The sequence below is a fragment of the Marmota monax genome, unplaced genomic scaffold (assembly GCF_021218885.2).
Source record: "Marmota monax isolate L192 unplaced genomic scaffold, Marmota_monax_Labrador192_F-V1.1 WCK01_AAM20220418_F8-fsc00066, whole genome shotgun sequence".
Lineage (NCBI taxonomy): Eukaryota > Metazoa > Chordata > Mammalia > Rodentia > Sciuridae > Marmota > Marmota monax.
Window position 1 is genome coordinate 7,602,102 of NW_026692805.1, and position 22,607 is coordinate 7,624,708.

General features: G+C 37.3%; 1 protein-coding gene across 23 annotated transcripts in view; it reads right to left on the reverse strand.

Moving 5' to 3' along the window:
• Pard3 (par-3 family cell polarity regulator) overlaps positions 1-22,607 on the reverse strand; it is a 667,456-nt gene that overhangs the window by 534,105 nt on the left and 110,744 nt on the right. For 22 of the 23 annotated variants that reach the window (XM_058580585.1, XM_046448315.2, XM_046448314.2 and 19 more), the window contains exon 2: positions 18,254-18,355. In XM_058580585.1, coding sequence (XP_058436568.1) covers positions 18,254-18,355 — 102 coding nt within the window. Of the gene's footprint in view, positions 1-4,588; positions 5,694-18,253; positions 18,356-22,607 lie in introns of those variants that run through there. The other variant, XM_058580582.1, reaches the window with a different exon arrangement.

Genomic DNA, 22,607 nt, shown 5'->3' on the forward strand with positions numbered 1-22,607 from the left:
TACTTTCATTTTCCATTAATATCTACATCTTCAATGTTCTGAAATATTCTATTCTTAAACCCCAAGTTATCTTAGCCTTTAACTTGGTTTTTATTTCAAACCAAACCATCTTAAATAAAGAAATGTCAGTGGAGAACTGGAAGTTCAATTAATGCCCAACACACTACACAATATTTCCCTAAAAATAACAAGTGAGCCTACTTCACTCCAAACTGAAAACCCTTCAATCTAGAGAGAGCATGTTTTCCAAAAAAAAGGCTTATTTGTCATGACGTAATCTGTGGGCAACAAATACTTACAGTATGTTTCTAGTTTGTGCTTTAAACTAATATTTTGAGTACTGTCATATATACATTTCCATCTGATTACATACGGTCAAGGTAAATATTTAACAAATCAGAAGATATCCTTGAAAATATGAACTGCATTTAAATTTAGGAACTTCTTGCTAATTGCTAAAAAAAACTCAAAACTTGAGTACTCTTGTTAACAAGAGTAACAAGAAATTAAGGTCTATATTTTAGTATTAAACTTATAGAGAACACATTTCACCATGAGCACCAGCTGGTCCCCAGGCAGGCCAGGCAACTTCATGCCCTTGTGCATTTACCTACACCATCTCTTCCACACCTCCCAAAGGATTGTTCATGAAATACCAGCCCCCGGATGGCCTATGAAGCCAGTGGGCACTGGTCAAATAAGTTTTAGAAAAACTGCACCTCTTTTTTTCTCATGGAGCCCCCTTAAGCTCTAACATGTTCCCTAATCAGGAAGTCTAATTTTGTTCAATCCTTTATTAAGATATTTGTGAAACACATCTTGGAAACTCCATCCTATTAGGTGAATGGTTACGTGTGTGATATCAGTTAGTCTTTCATCTTGTTGGCTTCTAAACCGATAAATATTTAATACTATTCTCTCTAAGATACAATATAAATCTTTTTCTAATTTTATTAATTCCTCTTGTCACAAAGTTAGATGGACTTTACAAAACTTAACCAAGAGCATTTTGGATGTGAGGGGATAAAACCATGTTTCTCCTTTAGGTCTGTGTGGCATTAGTACCAACACCGCCTTTTCTATTATGATTAGGAAACTACTCTGGTAATGAAGGGGGGGAAATCACTTTTGCTGGTTACCTACACTTACACATTCTGCTTCCTATTTAGGAATCTAATATATTCTCTCTTTTTATGGGGGCAGGGGATGAGCCTAGATTACTACCACTTTATGAAACAGAAGATGTATATTCCTAACTCATTAGATATTCTTAACAAGTAATTTTCTAACACAGCGCTTAAACAGAACATATGTGTTTTAGTATTTATGATAAAATTGCACTTCAAATTATCCTAGACATATCTGCATTTGCTCATTAACAAGAGTGGCATTGTGGAGAAAATAACTGGTATAAAAAATACAACTCTGTGTATACAAAACCAAATTACAATTAACTATAATTCTTGCATTTTTCATAATACATGGAAGATTATAAAACAGAACACCTCACTGTTATCTTCACATGTAACAGAGATGACGAATCTCTAGATTATCTAAATATTATTTAAATATAAAATCCATCCAATTTCCTTTACTTCTTACCTTTTGTCTCAGTAGGGTTTAAAACTATTACCTTAAGGCCCTGCAAGATAAAGGTAGTATTATTTTGAGATCTGTGAGTTCTATGTACACTTCCTTGAAAAGCAAGACTTTAACAGAAAAAAACTATACTTCTAACTTACATTGATAAAATCTCTCTCTTTTTTTTTTTTTAATCATCTAACTTTCTGAGTTAACACTGTTATTCCACTGTTATTTTGTTTTGTTTTGGTACTGAGGATGAAATCCAACAGGGATCTACTACTGAACTCATTCCAGCCCTTTATAATTTTTTTATTTTGAGACAAGGTCTTGCTAAATTGATGAGGGTCTCACTAAATTTCTGAGGCTGACCTCAAATTTGCAATCCTCCTGCCTCAACCTACCATGTCTCTGGGATTACAAGTGTGTGTCACTGCACTGTTGTTCCACTGTGAAGAAACCTTGTCAGCATATATGACTTCTTTATCTAGACTGTGATCTCCTGTATAATGGAGATGTAGAAGTCAGCACACATACAGATCTGTGTATCCATACACAGATAAGGAATTGCAATCTAGGTATCAAATGCCTTTAGTCCTGGCTCATGCATATATCCTGATGTATGAATTTAAACCATTTATTTCAGAAGTCATGTTCTGGTTTTGCTGAGGTAGGATTTTCAATCCTACTCACTATAACTGAATTCCTTACTTAATGAGTCCAACAAACTGCCAAATAGATGATATTTCAGTTTCCTTTGTTTCCCTTTCCCCTCCCCCTGCTCCATTTAATACATGATCTCACTTCTCTTGACAAGTCTCTGAGGGATGATTATACTCTGGTTCTAACTACATCTCCTTCCCCCGGGGAAAGTATACAAAACAATGATTTTGAACTTATGGTTTCTATGGAAATCTTTCCTCAAAGTGAGGCACAAAACTGAAATTATATGTTGCTTAAATGTCACATGCTGGCTTGTAGCAGAGAACAATGCTCTAAAAAGGGGGTGATTCCTACTTGAGGAAAAAAGATGACGTTTATCTTTTTCATCAGCAATAAAGTAAGTGACCTAAGAACTTTGTACAGGACAAGCTCTTCACCTGTACCACCAATGTCCCCATGCATCCTCCCAAAACCCACGTCTCATTTTAAGGTGAAAAACTGATAACACTTTAAGAAGAGCTTGGAACTCGATAATTTAAAAGCATGTTTACAAGAGCCAAACACCATCATTATTATTACCACCAATAGAATTACAAGCAATTAAAAGCAGTTTAGGGTAGGAAGTTAGAAATGCTTCACAGAATTTAATTAAACAAATTGGATTTTGGCACAGAATTGGGGGTCTACAACCTCTTTTAAAAACAATGCCACAGACTCCTTAAGGACAAACAAGACACTCATATTTAAACTCTCACGTGTCAAATACCAACACACAAAAGGCCTCCACCTTCAGCTTCAAGTATAGTTTTGAACTTGTTGCTTCTTCAAAAGGGAAAAGATTTTGCCAACTGAATCAACAACAATGCATTCAGGCATTATCTTAATTTCCTTATTCATCTCTGATATTACTTTCTAGAATTCTACATAGAAGTTTGAATTTCATAAAAGCAGGTTTTACTACATGCTTTTGCTCAAGTTACATTAATCTGAACACAACATTTTCACACTGAAATAAATCAGAATTGCTGGCAGGTATGGTGGCACATGCCTACAATCCTAACAGCTCCAGAGGCTGAGACAGAAGGACTAAAGTTCAAGAGTAAGGTCCTGTCTCAAAAAATAGAAAGGATTAGGGATGTAGTTCAATGGTAAATTGTTTCTGGGTTAAATTCTCAGTACCAAAAATAAAAATAAAAAATAAATAAAATCAGGATTGTTGAAAAATTTTAAGCAACAAGCATCTATTATGGTTGTGATTTTTCCTAGAAGAAATACATCATTTATAAAATGATCAGAGATTCAGCCTATCTCAGACTTTATTTCCAATAAACGTGTCAAGGTTCTCTGTGATAATAAGGAAAATGAGGGGGAGAAAACTAAAACTACTGAAGATGTAGCCGACATTCAAGAACCAAAATAAATGTAGCATTGATACGTAGTCATGTTGTGGCCACTTCTCTACAACATTAAGAAATAGATATTCCCAAAACAAATATCATTCATAAACTAGCTAAAATCCATATCACTTGTTTGAGCTGAATTTTAATTACTAGAAGAAGACAATTCAGAATCATTTATCTATAATGTTGAAAACACAATTCTATTCTATCAAAAGACCACTGGGGGGCATACATAAACCATGGCACTTACCCAAAAATAAACTAAAGAGGGGGAAAAAAATCACATTTGTGTGTGAGATTATTTTTATTATAACCTACTATTTGTGCTTAATAACTACAAAGTATCTCCAAAAGTACTAACATTAAGAAAAGAAATATAATTTTTAAAAGATAAACTTTAGATTGTCTGAACAGCCTAAAATTTATATATTCTACACATAAATAAAGCAAAGAGCAAGAAAGCATAGCCACACTCACTTTCTACCATTTTCACTCAATAGCCTCAAAGAATTCTTTAGGAAATATAAACTCCAATCCTAGGGAACAATATTCTTGTTAAATGTATATAAATACTAATTTGCTTTTATTCTAACACTTTGTTTCTGCCTAAAAGTCAAGCTTAACCTTTTAGTCTAGATAACAAAGTTCTTCATTAAAACCATGTTTTATTAGATTATTGCATATTAGTAATCAAAATCTTCTAACATGACAGATGTTAATATTGAGAAATGTGTAACATCCTTGTGATAATGATTAAATATACACACAAATGAATAATGAATTTCTACAAACAGATTAGTGGTGCAGAAAATGATTTTAAAGCCTTAACATGTTCAAATTAATCAAGAAACTTTTTCAAAAGAGTATTATATAATAAATATGAAGAACAGTATTACATTGAACTTTAAAGGAAATGTAAAGTGGTCAGAAATTTCTGTACCAACCTGCCTTTTGCTGATTTCTGAAGTGGCTCTTTTGAGATTCAAGGACCTTGAAAACCTCAATGCCTTCACGGAGTCCTTCCTAGAGACACCAGAGAAAGAGTAATACCTTCCTGCAGGCTTCCTCTTCACTCTGTCTGCCATCTTGACCCATCAGAAAGGCAACATCCACAATGTCCCAGATTTCAAAACTAACTACAAAGTAAAATAATCCCCTCCTCAAACTATACAGCCTATGTTTTGCCCAGTCCTCAGATAAGGATAACAACTTAAGAATAGGCAGGAAATAGAAGACAGAGCCCATTCCACATAAGTAATTCTAAATGGACAACATAGCCTTTGCATATGGCAACATCAACTCCAGGCTCTCTACAGAGACCAGGTTCAGGCTCTTCGGCACCAAATTAAAACAACCTTCACCAGTTAAACAGGCCTGGAGTAGTTTGTCAAGAGTAAAACAGGGTGTAGCAACACGCCTTCTAGTCAGTGGGGTGTGAATAAATACGTCAGGTTCAAAGAGGTTTCTTTAACTCATTCCTTATCAAAACAGAGAGCAGGCCAGTAGGCTCCAAGATAGATCCAATCACAACTATTTGAAAACAGTAGTCCTCTTAACATGGCTATTTAGTTAAGCTCTGTGTACAATTTTTGAGGGGAGGTGCCGGGGAGCGGGTACTAGGGATCCCAGGAGCCCTCTTCCACTGAGTTACTTTCCCAGTCCTTCCTTGTTTGTTTATTATTTTGAGACAGGGTCTTGCTAAATTGCTGGGGCTGGCTTCGAACTTGCAATCTTCCTAGCTATGTGTACACTGTCTTCCTCCAGTGAATGAGAAATTGGATGATCAGATACTCAAACACACAGGTTTTACTCAGAAAAACACAAAGTACTAAGCATTATTCATTAGGAGTCTAGGATACCCTTCATCTGTACCAGAAATGGGAGGAAGGGTGTTGTTATGCCCTTTCCAAAAGCAACAAGAATATCTTATCTCAGGTCTAGATGAACTGATGATGAGTGTGTGAAGAATATTCAACAAATAAGACTTGAAGGCTGGGAGTACAGTTCAGTGGTAGAGTGCTTGCCTCCCACATATGAGGGCTGAGTGCCATCCCAGCACCACCAAAAAAAAAAAAAAAAATTTTTTTTTTGCTTTGTTTTGTTTTGGTTTTGTTTATTTAAAAGTCATGAGAAAGCCAGGAGCTGTGGGCCATGCCAGTCATCCCAGTGACTCACAAGGCTAAGATAGGAAGATCACAAGTTCCAGACCAATCTCAGCAGCTTAGCAAGACATTGTCCCAAGGTGGCAGATGGGTGAGGGGGAGAAAGAGAAGAAAATGTAGAAATACATCACAAGAAAATATTGGATTTTATGAATATTCACAATACAATTAATTCTATTCATAATACAGCCACATAAAACTCAATACTTTAGGAGACATTCAAGTCTAACCCAAAGATTGAAAGGAAATACATTCAAGGTAACATTTTCTTAATTTAGCTACTAATCCTGAATATTCATTCGTCAACAAGAGATATACAATTATTTTTAAAACACATATCAATCATTAAAGAAGCTATATAACTAAAAAAAACTATATAACCAAACATTAGCTTGTACCAGAAATACAAAACTGATGGATAATACAAACATAGAATATTTAAAGACGACAGTGTTTAACAAAGAGGTATATACTGCAGCACTGCTCCAAGTGTGGTCCCTGTCTACAAGGAAGTACAGAAACAGTAAGCTTTTGGAACACAGCAATTTGACAGAGTAATATTATGTCTGTTGATTCTAATAATAGATGGAATAGAAGTATGCAAAACACAAGCCAACTTTTCCGAGCAATTCTCTTGCATTGTATTTAAGAACAGTATTGCTATGCCACAGATTGGAAAAAGAAAACAAAGCTAACCTTTCACAAAGGTAGTGAAAGATGCAGTTGTCAGTTGTTTTCTTTGAAGGCAGAACATTTAAGACTGCCTTTCTGGGAGGAAGGGATCGCAGACCTGGCTGTGGTAAATAGAAAGAATTTTTCTTCTGAAAGCTGACCAAAACATACCTCCTAATATTCCCAGACTGAATAGTCCCACCTAAATATGGAACATTTCTTGCTTTAAAAGCACTTGGAATTAAATTATGCTATGAAAAAAAATAGAAGCAAGACATAGCCACATCATGAAGGGACAAAATGGTTGGAGCTGAAAATATTTTGTCAGTAACATCATCTTCCTGTTTTACAATGAATCCCTAAAGGTAAATGTTCTCTATTCACATCCGTATCTCAAGGCCTGCTTGGAACGGAATATATGCTCAATAAACAGGCACCAGCTAAGTTAAAGAAAATGATGCTGCTACGGAAACGCAAATGCAGCTTCAATTCCATAGCAGCAGCATTTTCTTTATATCTCATGCTCCTGGCAACTGAGATATCGCTGACACCGCACATTAGTGCTAAATAACAAATGCCTGAGAATAGATGTTCATCATCTGCCTGGCCCTTTGGAAGGAAGTATCTCTTAGAAATGTTTTGTAAGAAAATAAGTCAAGCGGTAAGCGACACACTGAGATACAAAGAACTTCAGGATTCTGAAATACAGGGTTATGGACTCTGTGACTCCCTCACTCTAGGTCAATTTCCACATTTAAACTACGTGCTTTTAACTTAGCAAGGGCCTACGCAACTTAGTGAGACCCCATCTCAAAATAAAAAAGGCTTGGGATGTGGCTCAGTGGTGAAGCACCCTTGAGTTCAATCCCCAGTGCCCTCCTCCCCCCCCAAAAAAAGTATGTATGAATGTGTATACACACACACACACACACACTGAGTGTGCTTTTAATATACTAAATGAACTCTTCATGACTGCTAGTCAAATGCTTGCCACTCTAACATTAACTGGTTCTTAAGTCATAAATTTCTAGTGGCTTTACTGAATGTGATTTTCAGAACATAGTTTACAAATACCATTGCTACTGTCAAGTCTGAGGCATAGCCTCTCTTAATTATTTCTTCACAGTATTTCAAATTCAGCTCTTTTGTTTTGTTTTGTTTCCCAAAAGTCTAGATTCATCTTACTCTCATTCATATATTTTATAATAGGAGAACATTTTATCTATATTTCCTAATTAAAATGTATTCATGCATATTTCCTTCACAGTCAAGGGCTATAATTGTCATACAATTATACATGTACAATTATACATGGACCATCAGAAGAACCAAAAAAGATTATTAGATTAGAATGGCTGCAATTTTTTTGCCACCTGGAAATGCTATTTGTCACATGCCTATAAATACCATGTATTTTATATGGTTGTGATTTCCAAACTCTTGTCTCCAGCTCTAATCTCTCCCTTGGTCATCAGATTCATATGTCCAATTACCCACTTGACATCTCCATCAGATGTCTCATCCGTATTTCAAAACCAGCTAAATGTACCAATAGAAGGCTTGACCTGACTTTGAATCCTTTCTCCCCTCCTTCAATTTTCTTCATCCAAGTCAATGGAACCTCTAAATTCCCTTCTCCATTTCTTCTGCTTCAGACTCGAAAAAGTCATCTATAATCCCTTGACTTCTCTCATTCCTCACAGTCTGAAATTCTTGATATTTCAATTCAAAACATATCTCAACTTCACACATTCTTCCCCAAACTCTACTCTGGTCAAGTCTTGTTCCCCTCTCTTGCCCATCATCTCACAATAAGCTTCTGAAAATGCCATTGATGATATCACCCCACAGTTTGATGGCTCGGTGGCTTTTTATTGAATTTACTATAAAAATCTCAAAATCCTCAGAATAGCCTCTGATGTCTTCCCTACTGTAAATTCTGCCTACTCTCCACCCCGCCTCCTTCCCCTCTCCCATTGCTCACTGCATCCAGTCACAATGATTTCCTTGTGACCCATAAACACTTCAACCCTTCTTCCACTTCAGGGTTTCACACCTGCTGTTCCCTCTGCCCATAGTGCTCTGCCCCAGCTGTTACCAGATCTGGCTCCTTCCATTCCAAACTCCAGCCCACCTGTCTACTCCTGTGACAGGTCCTTTCCAACCACCACAAAGTGTCACCTGCCCCTCTATCGTCTATCATATCCCACTCTCACTTCATTCCTAGTATGTGTTCCTACAAGAAACTCTGTGAATCAGAAAATACCCTGATGATGCTCACTAGCTCATCCTCAGCACCTCTCACTATTTCTCAAAGGACTGAGTAAGTTTTTATTAAGTGAATGTTGGAAGGATAGAAGGAAAGACCAAATTTGGAAGCCCTGCTTAACCTTTGCTCAAACTCTGTAAGTTTAGTAACATGAACAATAGGTACCAGTAAATATAACTTGTCATACAATTATACATGACATTAAGCTCTTGACATTTTAACAAATGTCATAAGAAGACATATAAATATATAGATAAAAATACAGTTTTTTACTAGCCAAGCTAGCTTCTTTCTCCAACCTTACTCAATAATTAGAATGTTTATTATTTAGGGCCAGGAAGAAACCCAAAGAAGTGGAAATAAATCTGAAAACCTGGGAAACACATTTTTTTAGATGGGGTCACTACAATCTGTATTTCCTTAATACAAGGTATTAGCATAATCTACTACAGGGGGTAGCACATGATGTCAAAACATTTCTTACTTATAAGTTGACTTATTCTGCATTTAAAGTAGAACCAAAGGGTCCAAGTTCTAATTTTCCTCTTCTTTTTCTGTAAAATCCAAGAAGGGAGGAAAAATCTGTTACATGGTACTATGCTTTCTATTCTTTTGTGAATACTGTGATCTTGTTTATAACTTAAAATTAGTTCCCCTGAATTGTCCAGAAAATGTTTATTAAGAAGAAGAACTGGGTGCAGTGGCACACATCTATAGCAGTAGTGGCTCAGGACGCTGAGAAAGGAGGATCACAAGTTCAAAGCCAGCTTCAGCCTCAGCAAAAGCAAGATGTTAAGCAACTCAGTGAGACCCTGTCTCTAAATAAAACATAAAATAGGGCTGGGGATGTGGCTCAGTGGTCAGGTGCCTCTGAATTCATCCCCAGTACCTAAGGAGAAGGAGAAGAAGAAATTAACATTCATTCATCCTCCTCCCTCCCCTCCCTCCCCCCATCTCTCTCTCTCTCTCTCTCTCTCTCTCTCTCTCTCTCTCTCTCTCTCTCTCGGTGGGGTGGGGTGGGGTGGGAGTGGGATGTTACTATGGCTTTTGAGGAAGTAGGGATACTGGGAGATTATGATATATTCTTTGTGTAGTTCCCAAATACTCAAAATATAAAACTAGGCACTCTTTTTTTTTTTTAATTTGTTTGTTTATTACTAAGAATTGAACTCAGGGGACTCCACCACTGAACTATACCTCCAGCCCTTTTCTATTTTTATTTTGAGACAAGGTCCTGCTAGGTTACTAAGGCTTGCCTGAAACTTTCAATCCTCCTGCCTCCGCCTCCTGAGTTGCTAGGATAAAAGTATGAACCACCATGTCTGGCTCTGCTTTTTTTCTGTTTCAGAAAAACAAAAATACTGATGGTAATACTAGGAACCCTCAAATTCTAAGAATGAAAAAAATAAATGAGGTATTTCTTCCAACAACTATTGCTGAGCACCAATTGTAAGACAAGCTCCTTTCAAATTGACAGAAATGTAAAAATAAGCAAATGAAACCGATTACCTACGTAAGACAAATACCTTAGATAATCTGGTTTAGTCATTTATTTGCTGCTTTTCAATGTCTTACAAGTTGGTATTCCAGGAACGAATATCCTCATCTGACACTGGTGATGACAGTGGCAGTGACAGTGACTGCCAATGACAACAGCAATTAATCTTTACTGGGCCCTTAATTTTGCAGAGACAATGCTAAAACATTAACAGGATTAATCTTCAATTTAAAACAACCTCACAAGGTAGGTACAATCATTTCCCATTTACATACAGGAAAATTAAGGCTAGAGAGGTTCAGTTATCTTCCCAGGCTCATTAAGTAAAGAAGTCATGGAACCAGAATTCAAATGCAGACAGTGAGGCTCCAGATTCCACTGCACAAGAAGCTCATGGCTTATGAAGCAACACCAAAGCCAAGTGCAGCAAACCAAGTTACCACACATATGATTAATATAACTGAAAATGCAATAGAGACTCTGTCCCTTACTTCTCCTGACTGACTGGGCATCCTGGACAAGCAACGCTTACCACTTTCCTAGGTAGGCTCAGGGCCAGTCGATACTGCACAGAATGTGCCCAACTGCAGAGCCCATACTGCTTATGAGGGATCTTGGTACCCTTCTTACCACTTGGCCTCCTACCAGATTCTCTACCACTACCACCTGCACAAAACAAAGAACTGTGGGCAAACCAGTACCCATAAATGTTTAAATGTTGGGAAATAATATTTTTTAAATTAATTAGCTATTCAATGTTCCACTTCACAGTTAATTTAAATATTCTCTTCTTTAGAGTCTCACTAAAATAATAAATTCACTTAGAGGAAATTAATTAAGTCATCTAGTTACTGAAGTCTATTTATACAAATTATCTCAATGCCAAGTTATCAAACTTTTAAAATCATTCCTTCCCTATGCCAATTCATACTAAAGTTAAAATTTTTAAAGTTTCTATTATAAGCTATATTTAGAATTGTCTAATGCTTTCTTCATATTGGGATTAGGCAGAAGCAAAATTATTTATTTTTTTTAAATTAGAAGTAAAAGAAAAAATCCTCAGTTACTCATATATCCTACCCTCAGAGAAGACCACTACTGATATTTTTTGTTCTGTCCCTTCAAACTTTTTCACACATAATTATTTCTACTAAAATTAGACTGTGTGTTTATGCTGTTTTAATAGATTTGCATCTGATTCTCTAAATTATCTATGCTTCAGTCCACATCTGACACTCCCAAGGCATTCAAACTCATTAAAATTAACACTTAACCCTAACCTCCCACCCCAACATGGTCAACTTAACCCCACAATCCAACCTCCATGGCCTCTCGCCTCCCCATCCACTGTAACTCATTCTTCACAGTGCTGCTAGGAACGTGTTTCTCAAATGTTAATCTGATATAGCTATAGGGATATAGCTCAGTTGGTAGAATGCTTGCCTCGCATGCACACAGCCCTGGGTTCAATCCCCAATACCACCCCCCCAAAAAAGAAAAAAGTTAATCTGATCACATGACACTCCATACATCTCCACTCACCTATCCTTAACATGTCCACTTGCCACTTGATCATTCCTCCACCCTACCCCAAAGGCCAACCTTGCTTTAACCTGTGTTTGGTCAGGGTACTTTGCTAAATCTTTCATAGAACCATTCCTTTTGTTCAAAATCATTGTCTGATTGTAATTATGCTTTTAATTTTTGTAACTGTTCAATTCTTCCTTTCCCAATAGATAACCATGCCCAAGAAAACAGGGACCACATGTACTTTTATTTGACTTTGTATAGCAGCATTTCACACCATGCCTAGTATGTAACAGGTGTTTATTAAACTGGCTGAGTTAACTGAAAAATAACTAGTGTTATAATCTTTCCAAGCACATTATTATATACATTGTCTTAACTGTTATTATTGAAGCACTCTGGTTTTAAAAATTCTCAATCTTTTTCAAGAAAGGGTTGACATTTAGGTTTTTGTTTTGGTTTGGTTTTTTGTTTTGTTTTGTTTTGTTTTGGTACCAGGAATTGAGCCCAGGGATACTTAACCACTGAGCCACATCCCCATCCCTTCTTATATTTTATTTGAAGACAGTATCTTGCTAAGTTGTTTAGGGCCTCACTAAATTGCTTAGGCTGGCTTTGAACTTGCAATCCTTCTACCTCAGCTTCCCAAACTGCTGGGATTACAGGATTACACCACCAAGCCCTGCCAACACTTAGCTTTGATTCAACATTGAAGCTAGGTTTTATTTTATTTTATCTTATTTTGGTGGGGTGCTGGGGATGGAACTCAGGGACACTTTACCTCTGAGCTACACGCAAGCTGTTTTTCATTCTCATTTTGAGACAGGGTCTTCCTAAGTTGCTGAGGCTGCCCTTCGATTTTTGATCCTCCTGCCTCAGCCTTCCAAGCATCTAGGATTGACAGGCCCCCATAACACCTAGCTGAAACTAGGTTTTTGTCTATTTAATCTCAAATATTCATCAGGCGGCAAGAGACTGTATATGTATACATAAATAAATTATTCCTTTTGATTAAGAAAACAAAAAAACACATGTTCTAAGTATTCCCCTATAGTGTTTTCTGTAAATAGGGAGGGTTCATGATAAGACATGCCTGCAGAAAACACTGTTGCTTTAAAATGTACATTTTCCCAAAACCAAAATATAAAGATGTTTGCATTTACTTCATTTAAGGGAAAACAAGGCATAGAGAGTCCATGATGTTAGACCATGCCTGATCTACCTAAACAGCAAAAGATAATGTGCTGGTCTTAAGTAACATCCTAGGCAGACATCATAATTCATAGAAATTTATAGAAATGTGGCCAGAACTTGCATAAAGAAAACACACTTGGTGTAAATTATTTATACTAAAACATTCTAAGGCAGATTACAATCTGATGCATGTGATTTCTACCATCATTTTATATTTCAAAACAACAAGCGTGTGATGCCACATCCTAACAGAAATTATACACTTCTCTGGGAGCCCCGTTTAGCAGTGCATCCATGGCTTTTTCACATGCAAATTGATTTCACATGTTTAGTAACAACTAAAATAATCCATTTAACTAAAATGAGGACACCTTAGTTATTTGGGTTATAACTGCTTTACATTAAACACAGAATTTACTTGCATTACATAAATGTGAACACATATACATTTGTAACCAGAAGTCCTCCCTCATTCAAGGCATGTGTTTTGCTTTATTTTACAGCTTGACAGTTCTGAGGAAGGCACTAAAAAGTAGAAAAAGAGAGCTTTCAAAGAAATTAACAGGAGTGTCAACTCTAAACAGTTAAACCTCACTATCATTTATGCAGCAATCCATTCCTTAACAGAGTCATTTATTAAGGTTCTTAGAATTCATTTCATCATCCCCCAATAAATTCATTTTAATAATCCTTATTTGAGATACAAAAAAATATGTTCTAGCCAGGCACATCTGCACATGCCTGTGATCCTAGTGACTTGAGAGGCTGAGGCAGGAGAACTGCAAGTTCAAGGCCAGCCTCAGCAACTTAGAGAAAAAGGCTGGAGATACGGCTCAACGGTAAAGCCCCAGGGTTAAATTTCCAGTAACTTAAAAAAAAAAATAAAGTTCTGCATTCTCTTCTACAAATTGTACAGACTCTGACTGTCCTCAGCATACAAACAACAGAGGGCTTTCATCCATCCACATTAGCAATATCAATAAGTAGGGACAGAATCTACTAAGCTTTTTAGAGTATGCATAGAGAGATGTTTTCCACCTATAGTAAGGGTTCCTCCTACCATCACATTGTTGGACACTTTTTTTTTTAATGAACGATGACAAAATAAGCAAAATTATGATTTATATATGGAATAAAAAAATAAGATTCACAAAAGTAGAAAACTGTAAATTCTTCAAATTAAGACATGCTCCTGGGCTGGGGATGTGGCTCAAGCAGTAGCGCACTCGCCTGGCATGTGTGCGGCCCGAGTTCGATCCTCAGCACCACATACAAACAAAGATGTTGTGTCCGCCGAAAACTAAAAAATAAATATTTTTTTAAAAAAATTTCTCTCTCTCTCTCAAAAAAAAAAAAGACATGCTCCTTACCTGAAAGTTCTGCCATTCGTCTATTTCAAAAGCAAAATTTATTACAACACATTTTGGAAATTTCAATATATATGTCTGGTGGGCTAATTTTTTTTTTCCTTTTTGTTTTGTTTTTAACACTGGGGTAATTTTATTAATACATGAGTTACCAAAACTACATCAGTTTATAGGTTAAAAAGCTATTGGGGAGGGGGATGATCAAAATACCTCTGCTTGAGCTTTTCCCCAACACTTGGAAACCACTGCTCACACACATACCTCTTAACAGTCTTCTAAAGAAGCAGCCAGACTTCCCGGAGGAGGCTGGACTCTGACAAACACCCACAAGCAGTAGACGATGATCTCCATCACAACTTTTTGCCATGTCTGGACCCCAATACAAATGCACATGCTCTTCAGAGTGTGTTTAATTGCCACTCAATTCAATCCTTCTTTCACCAAGCACAAAAACAAGCAGTGGAAGACACTGCACAAGGTCACCACCAAACCAGAACATGCCTGACATCATTCTTGGTCACAAGAGAATTACATCCAAGTATGACAAAAGGAATGCTTGATCAAACATCTTAAATCACCTTCAGCACCAAAGATACAAAAGAGGAGACAATAATATGTACAAGAGAAAGACATTCTTGTCCACACAAAAGTACACTTCCTTCAAATCTAAGCACACAGCCAATTACGCCTGAAGTCTTTGACTATGCCCCTTACATTCAGTCTCAAGCAACTGTCATGCAAAAAGAAGTGATTCTCAAATGTATTTTTTATGATATATTTAGAAATTCCTGAATTTACTGTCACAGAGGGAACAAAAGGAGTGGCCTAGACCCATTGATGACAATATAAGACAGGTTCTGAAATAATAGTGAAGACCAAACCAGAAAGAAAATCAGATAAAAACAATTCAGAAAGTAGCTCTCTCTCATAAACAAAAGCATCACAGTTGGCCTAAATTGTGCTGAGGACAACACAAAATCCTTTTTGGTTTTTCATAATCTGGCAAAATATCAATTGAGAAAACAGAGAATTGGACATTAAAGGTGAAAAAGACACCATGAAAGCCCACATACTCTCCTGCTCTGTGGTCCCCATGGGAAAACAGCATAGTGGAGAAGGGACAAACAAGATACACAACTATGGCCAAAGTAGATGAAGAATATTCTTTCTCTGCCTTAGAAAATCAAACCTATTCCAAGAACCCAAGACAACCCATGTTCAACTAGTACCATGTTCAACAAATCTGGATACAACCTGGAAAATGAAATTGTATGGGCACAAAAGGCACTTTCTCAGGGCTCTCTGCACTGATCTCTCATAATCAAAGGATAATGCAGAAAATTATGACTAAATTCTTCAATTTTCTTTTGCTATCATTTGAAATGTTATTTCTTAATCCTAATTTGTCCCTTTTAAAAAAAAAAAGAACTTTTCATATTACAAATTCATGGTGATCAGACATGAAATTGGCACCATTAGGAGAATTTTCCCTATGAAAAACGTGATTTCAGAGTTCAGTGACCCTAAATATGAAATGAGAAGAATTGCAAAATGCCAGAGATCCTACTTCCCCAGGCTGGGTATCTTCATTTTAAACATACATCCAGAGGGCTTTCAAAATATGGTGCATCTTTAGAGGAACTGTATTATGTAGGAGAAGTATAATGTTTTTGTTTTGATGTAAAAGCAAAACAGGTGTCAAGATTTTTACTCACAGTAGCTGCTAAAAATAGTTGAAAACACTCCAGGCTGATTAAACAGAATCAAATTTCAGAGCCATAAAAAACAAGCATACAGCATACCACATCCCACAATCTCTGGGTTTGAGTAATGCATCCAACAATACTGTCAATCTGGGGACTCTGATTTTGAATTGTTAATTTTATTTACATATGTATTTTACAGTTACAACTTAAAATGGGTCCTTTAACCCAGGAAATCATTGGAAAAATTGAAATTACTTTTCTATAAGCATTTCAGAATAAAATGCCAATTTAAAAGCTACCTCAGCCTTTTGTACATGTACTTTGGCATTTTTGATATAGAAACTGATTTCCATCGACATGATATAAAATTGTCTAAAAAAGTATATCACTTATTAATGGTTAAAACTATTTTTCCCCTCAGGTTAAAGTGCTTTTTTGTTGCTCTTCATTTTGTTTTCTTTGTTTATTTTTGTAGTAGTAGAGATTGAACACAAGGGCGCTCCCCACTGAGCTACATCCCTGACCCATTTTACTTTGAGACAGTCACAGGCTGGCCTGAAAATTGCAATCCACCTGCCTCAGCCTCCTGAGGATTACAGGTGTGCACTACTGCCGAACTATTTTTATATGAGAAATAACAAAAGGGAAAGGAGAAGGCAAGGAGGAGGGAGGAAGCGGCAAAGGAAAGGGAGAGGGAGAGAAAGAGGAAAGAAAAGAGAAGTCAGAGGGAGAAGAAGAGGATAATGAAGGAAAGAGCAATACGACATCAGTTCACCTCTTTCAAACATGATGGTTGGGAAAGGGCAACTGTGTCAATTCTTCAGAAATCCCTGTAATCACTGTAAGCTTTAGAACAGAACCACAAAAAGTTGACTATAATTGAAGTCTCTAGATGGTGCTTTTCATGTGGCTCGCAGAAACATTGGAGAGTCCCCCTATTACTGACTAAATGAAAAGCCTCAAAAGGAGAAACGGCACCAAAAAAAGAAAAACAGTATCCATCATACATATGCAGAAGAGTTCTGCAGTTTTTGACACAGTGTCCTGGCCCACAATAGCTGCAATGGGACAATTTCACAATGGCAGGTGCTAGTGAATCCAATATTCCTGAATTTATGTAATATTTCCATCTGAAATCTTTTGTTTTCTTTGAGATTTCAGGAAAGCATATAAGATTTCTGCAGACTCTGAGCAGGCATGTTGCTAATTGTTAGAAACGCAGGAGTGAGCAAGATCCAATAGCTGGGCTCACCTACTCACAGACCAGTGAACAAATGGTCGAGAGGATGAAAATAGAGGGATGGTGATTAGAAAGTGTCCTGGAAGGAATCAGAATGAGCATCCTGAGGATTTTGCCATCTTCCCACCTCCTTACATAATGTGGCTGGTGTAACACCCCATGCTATGACAGTGATGTTTTATGAGGAAGTACATCTATCAGGCAGCAACCTCAATACAGCTGTCATAATACAACTGTTTGTGTGGCTGTGAGCCCTTCTGCAATCTCAGTTCAAGTCAAACATGAAAGAAGATGTGGCTAAATAACCCTACAAGCCTGCCCAAGTCTCATCATCTCATTACAAAAAAGAATTTGCTGACTTCTATATGCAGAGCCAGACATCCTGAACAAATTATTAAAACCTTGAGAATTGTCATTTCTCCTCCTCACTCCTTCATGATACCAAAATAGAAATCATGGAGATAGTGTTCCAGTGCAGAGAAAAACTCAGAGCAATGATGGGAAAAGGGGCAGCTTTCTGAGAGCCATCAACCACAAGGGAGGGTGCCCAAGATGTGCTTGCTCAGGCCACCTATTGGGATGGACCATCTCTGGGCCAACACTGGGACAGACGTCTAAGGCTTTGTATATCCTACACTGAAACACAGTCCTAATGATAAGCCCAAGTTGACAAGGAAGGTGTACCGAGGTTAATGCCTGATAGTTGTAGTAGCACAGCAACCTTTTAAAATAATATTTCAATTTTAAAAGTTGCATTTTATAAATTCCGAACTTAAGTCCTGGGTATTGAGAAAATCATTACACCCTGGCATTCACAGTAGTGAAGATTGTGGATGATTATTATACAGCAAAATAGACTAGAGTGGATGAGACAAATGATATTTAAAACAGAAAGGAAAGTGCTCTCAACTACCACTCTCTCCCCAGTCCCCAAACAATACATTCCAAGCAGATTTCCCTGGACTTGAACTCACTCTGTCTTTATCATCTGCTACATCACAGAGGATGTCATCCAGGTCTAGAATTCCTCCATCTCCATGTTCCAAGCGATGCACCTGTATCCAGTAGTTTGGATCCTAGACAAAAGGACATAAATATTGAAGTAACAAGTTACAAACGCCAAAAGGGAATTCAACAATTTAAACTGTGATAACTTCCTGCCCACTAAAGGAAGCAGACTATATCAACAATACTGTAACTGAATAAAAATTAAGGTAGCTCCCTATGTTTCATATTAAGTTGATTTTTCTTTTATTTTATTAAAGTCACTCATGCATACTCTTCCTCTTGGCTCAGATGTTGATTTACTACATAGGAATGGCAAAAAAAAAAAAAAAAGCAAAATTTGCTGCATAGGAAATATTGACTCTCTAAAGTAGATTAGGTTTCCCATTTTCCAGTATATTAATCCACTCAATGCAATCTACAAAATTATATAATAACCAGCAGCATATATTATTTGCTGAAAAACTCTCATATTTGCTAATCTGCATAAAATAGTTCACACACCCTGGTGGCTCAAAGTTCCCCTTACAAACTGGTCTGAAGATACTGATGAGAGGGGCTGTGAACAAAGCAGTCTCAGAACAATGCATTGTTGGAGACTATGTTTATAAAGGTAAAATTATATACACATGTATATGTGCATGTTAAAATATTTAACACACCCACCCCAAAATGTGCAGTGGTTATCACTGAGAAGTAGGATTTGGCAAAAAGGAACATTTTAAATTTTATTAACTTCTACATGGTAAATGTTTTTAAAACCATAACACTCTTCAAATTATTTGAGGAAGAAACATAGTTGGCTTTAAACTTCCACAACCATTCTTATTTATATACTCAACTGGAAATACACTAAATTGTGTTCTGCCACTAACTACTGCTTTCCCCGCAACACAGTATTGCTATCAAAAAGTTCTATCAACATTGTTTTGTTCTGTTTTTTTTTTTTTCCAAATCTAAGAAGGCAAATTTGTTACAGCTCTTTCTTGAAGAAAAAGTGGGAAAAAGATAAAACACTAATGATAGTCAAAATATAGATTCCTCCCAGATCTATGGACTAACCCTCCAGGGGTGGTGCCATGAAATTCACATTCTTAAGGTCCTCTTCTAGTGAACCTCTAATGAAGGCATGCCTAAGAACCACTAAAATGGAACACTTCTTACTTTAAAAATGCAGAATTACCAATCCTTGTCACTTTCTAACCAGCACAGCAAACAGCTCAAATGTAATACCATAAACAGTACTATGCAAATAACCTTCAGTTACTACACCCTCACTTATCTGGACCCCTATAAAAGGAATCAATCATCCACAACACCAAGAGTAACACACATACACACACACACACACACACACACACAGTCATCCTCTTCATCTATGGGGCTTCTTTTACCACACATGCATTCCCTGATTTCAATATCACACAGGGAGTCCTTAGGAACCCACTAGTATTCTTGCTCCAGAATTCATCATTTCTGTATTTGTTGAGCTGAGGAGGGGGAGGGGAGGAAGGAAGGAGATGAGGAGCAAAGGGAGGAGGAGGAGGGGAGGAGGAGGGAGGAGGGAGGAGGAAGGAGGAGGGAGGAGGGGAGAGGAGGGGGAGAAGAAGCCCCAAAACAAACTATACTCCTAGTTCCTAGTTTTCCACACCAAATGGTATTAACTTTCCAAGGGAAAACTGGAAGTAACTAATATCTTGGAGTGAACAAGGAAATGGTGTCTTTTAGCCATCATTCCCTGGCCATTCTGAACAGGTACATCCCACCAAGCAAGCTCTTCTGGGCACTAACCAACTTGAATATCAATTTTCATTTCTATACAGTAAGAACTGTTCTTTTAGCTTCCTAAACCACCTTACCCTCCATCTGAAATTATTACCTGCAGGCTTTCTATAATGTTTGTAGCCACCCCTTCAATATAAATTCCCACCTACAGAGTTTCTCAGTCCCACAACTTCATCCTTCAGAACCTGCTGCACTCCAGCATCTCCCCTGCATTAAGGCTACATTAAGCCCTGCAGGACTGTGATCTCCACACAGTGCCCAGGGTCTCCAACTTCTGGGTCCTACCTGATCCTCCAGGCTGGCCCACAAGTCTCAGCCACCAAGTCTCCTCAGGCACCCTATTCTCCAAGATCTGTTCCTGACTATCCCACCCCTTGGACAGACTAGAAGTTTAGCTCCAGCCCACTATTAAGTTTTCCAAAAATCTTAACAGTCTGCAAAACAGTTGTCAGATGTCAACTTTAAACCTTTAAAAACTCTTAATGTTTTATTTTTATGCATGCTAAAATAACAGTAGAAACTTTCTGCTGAAACTCTTGTTACTATACCAATTCTCTGATTCTCTTGACAGCAACATGTGTTAAAGAACTGTCTATCCTTGTCTCAGATTTATCCCCTCCCCAAATCCCATTTAATCAGGCTTCCTGCCCACCACACTCACAAAACTATCCAAGTCATCAATAGCATCAACATTGCTAAATTGCAATGGACCTGTCTCAATCCTGATTATACTTTATCAGCAGAATTTAATATCAGAGATTATTCCCTACTCTTTGAAATACCCTATAAATTTGGTTTATAATGCTCCCACTAGGCTTTTTAATTTTGAGACTTAACTGTTGACTCCTGACCCCGGAGGGGTCCTGATTCATCAGCCAGCTAGACCAGATGACACTGACAGCATCACACCAAGCTATCTCAGGCTGATGCTAACTAAATGCCACTCCATAAATACACGCTCAAGAGAAGTGACTTTTTTCTGAGAGGGAATGAGGAGAGTATCAGTAATCCTAACAAATCATACTACATTAAGAAAAGCAGATGTGAGCAGGCTATACAAAAATGCTTCCCTCCTACCAGAGTATAAAAACCAGGAAGGATATTTTTGCCACTGAAAAATAATTCCTTGGAAAGTTTTTATCTCTTGGGAGATTCTAAGTGGCAGCTTTCATCAACACATTTCTCTTTAATAAACAGAGTACTTGCAGCATATTCAAGGGAATAGTCAAGCACCCATGTGGAGAAAAATTGAATTTTATCAATTTATTCTACTTTACAGCAGTTTACATTAAAAAGTTTGAAGAGTAATAATAAAAATCAGGCCAGGCGTGGTGGTGCATGCCCGTAATCCCAGAAGCTGGAGAGGCTGACACAGAAGAATCACAGGTTCAAAACCAGCCTCAGCAGAAGCAAGGCGCTAAACAACTCAGTGAGACCCTGTCTCTAAATAAAATACAAAATAGGGTTGGAGATGTGGCTCAGTGGTTGAATGTCCCCGAGTTCAATCCCTGGTACCAAATTTTAAAAAAAAAAAGTAAAAACTCATTGCTGTCCTGTCTATAGAAAATTAGAAATGTGATTAAACAAAAAATGATACAGCACTGTATACTACACTAATTCTATAATAATTATACTGGTCACTGGATTAAAAAAAATAAAGAAATGTGACATAACTGTGGATTTAAAAAATAAAAACAACCAAGTATCTTGGTTATGATATGTTCATTTAAATAATGAAAGATTTAAACTCTAACAATAAAGCAGGGAAAGGTAGCACAGGAAGCAGTCCCAGTGACTCAAGAGGCTTTGTCAGGATTGCTTCAGCCCAGAACTCCAGGGGCAATCCTGGATACACAGAAAGACCCAATCTCATTGAGGCACATTTGACCCAAAGATGGGTGGAAGCCTGGAGAAGTCTGCAGATCAAGCCATACGAAGAATTACTGCTTCTTATCTGGATAAAGAACATAGCCAAGACCTGGCCTAGTCCTTGAGAAACAGGGGTGTGAGGGAATACCTCTAAGTCTCAGCTAGAATATAAGCAGAAGTAACTTCACAAAACGCAAGGAATCTGACTTACAAAACGCAAGCTTATTCTATTTACGTACATGATACGAGAAGACAACACAAGCAAAACCCTAAGGAAAGACTGATTCCTATTCGGCCTTCCAGAAATCTCTCAAATTCTATTAAGAGTGTCATCAGGGGTGGGGTTATAGCTCAGGGGTGGGGTTATAGCTCAGTGGTAGAGCACTTGCCTGGCATGTGTGAGGCACTGGATTCTATCCTCAGCACTACATAAAAATGGATAAATAAAAATAAAGGTATTGTGTCCATCTACAACTAAAAAAATGTTTAAAAAGAGCATCATCATGTTATACAGCAAATTAATGAGCTTTGTGAGCTATGGCTGGTAAAAGAAATAGCTCCTTCACGTCTAATGCTTGAAAACATTTCAAGAGAAATATTCTCCTCACTTTACTGCCTCTTCTCCTTCAAAAGCTTTGCTCCCCATCATAGATTTTGAAGATGGAACGT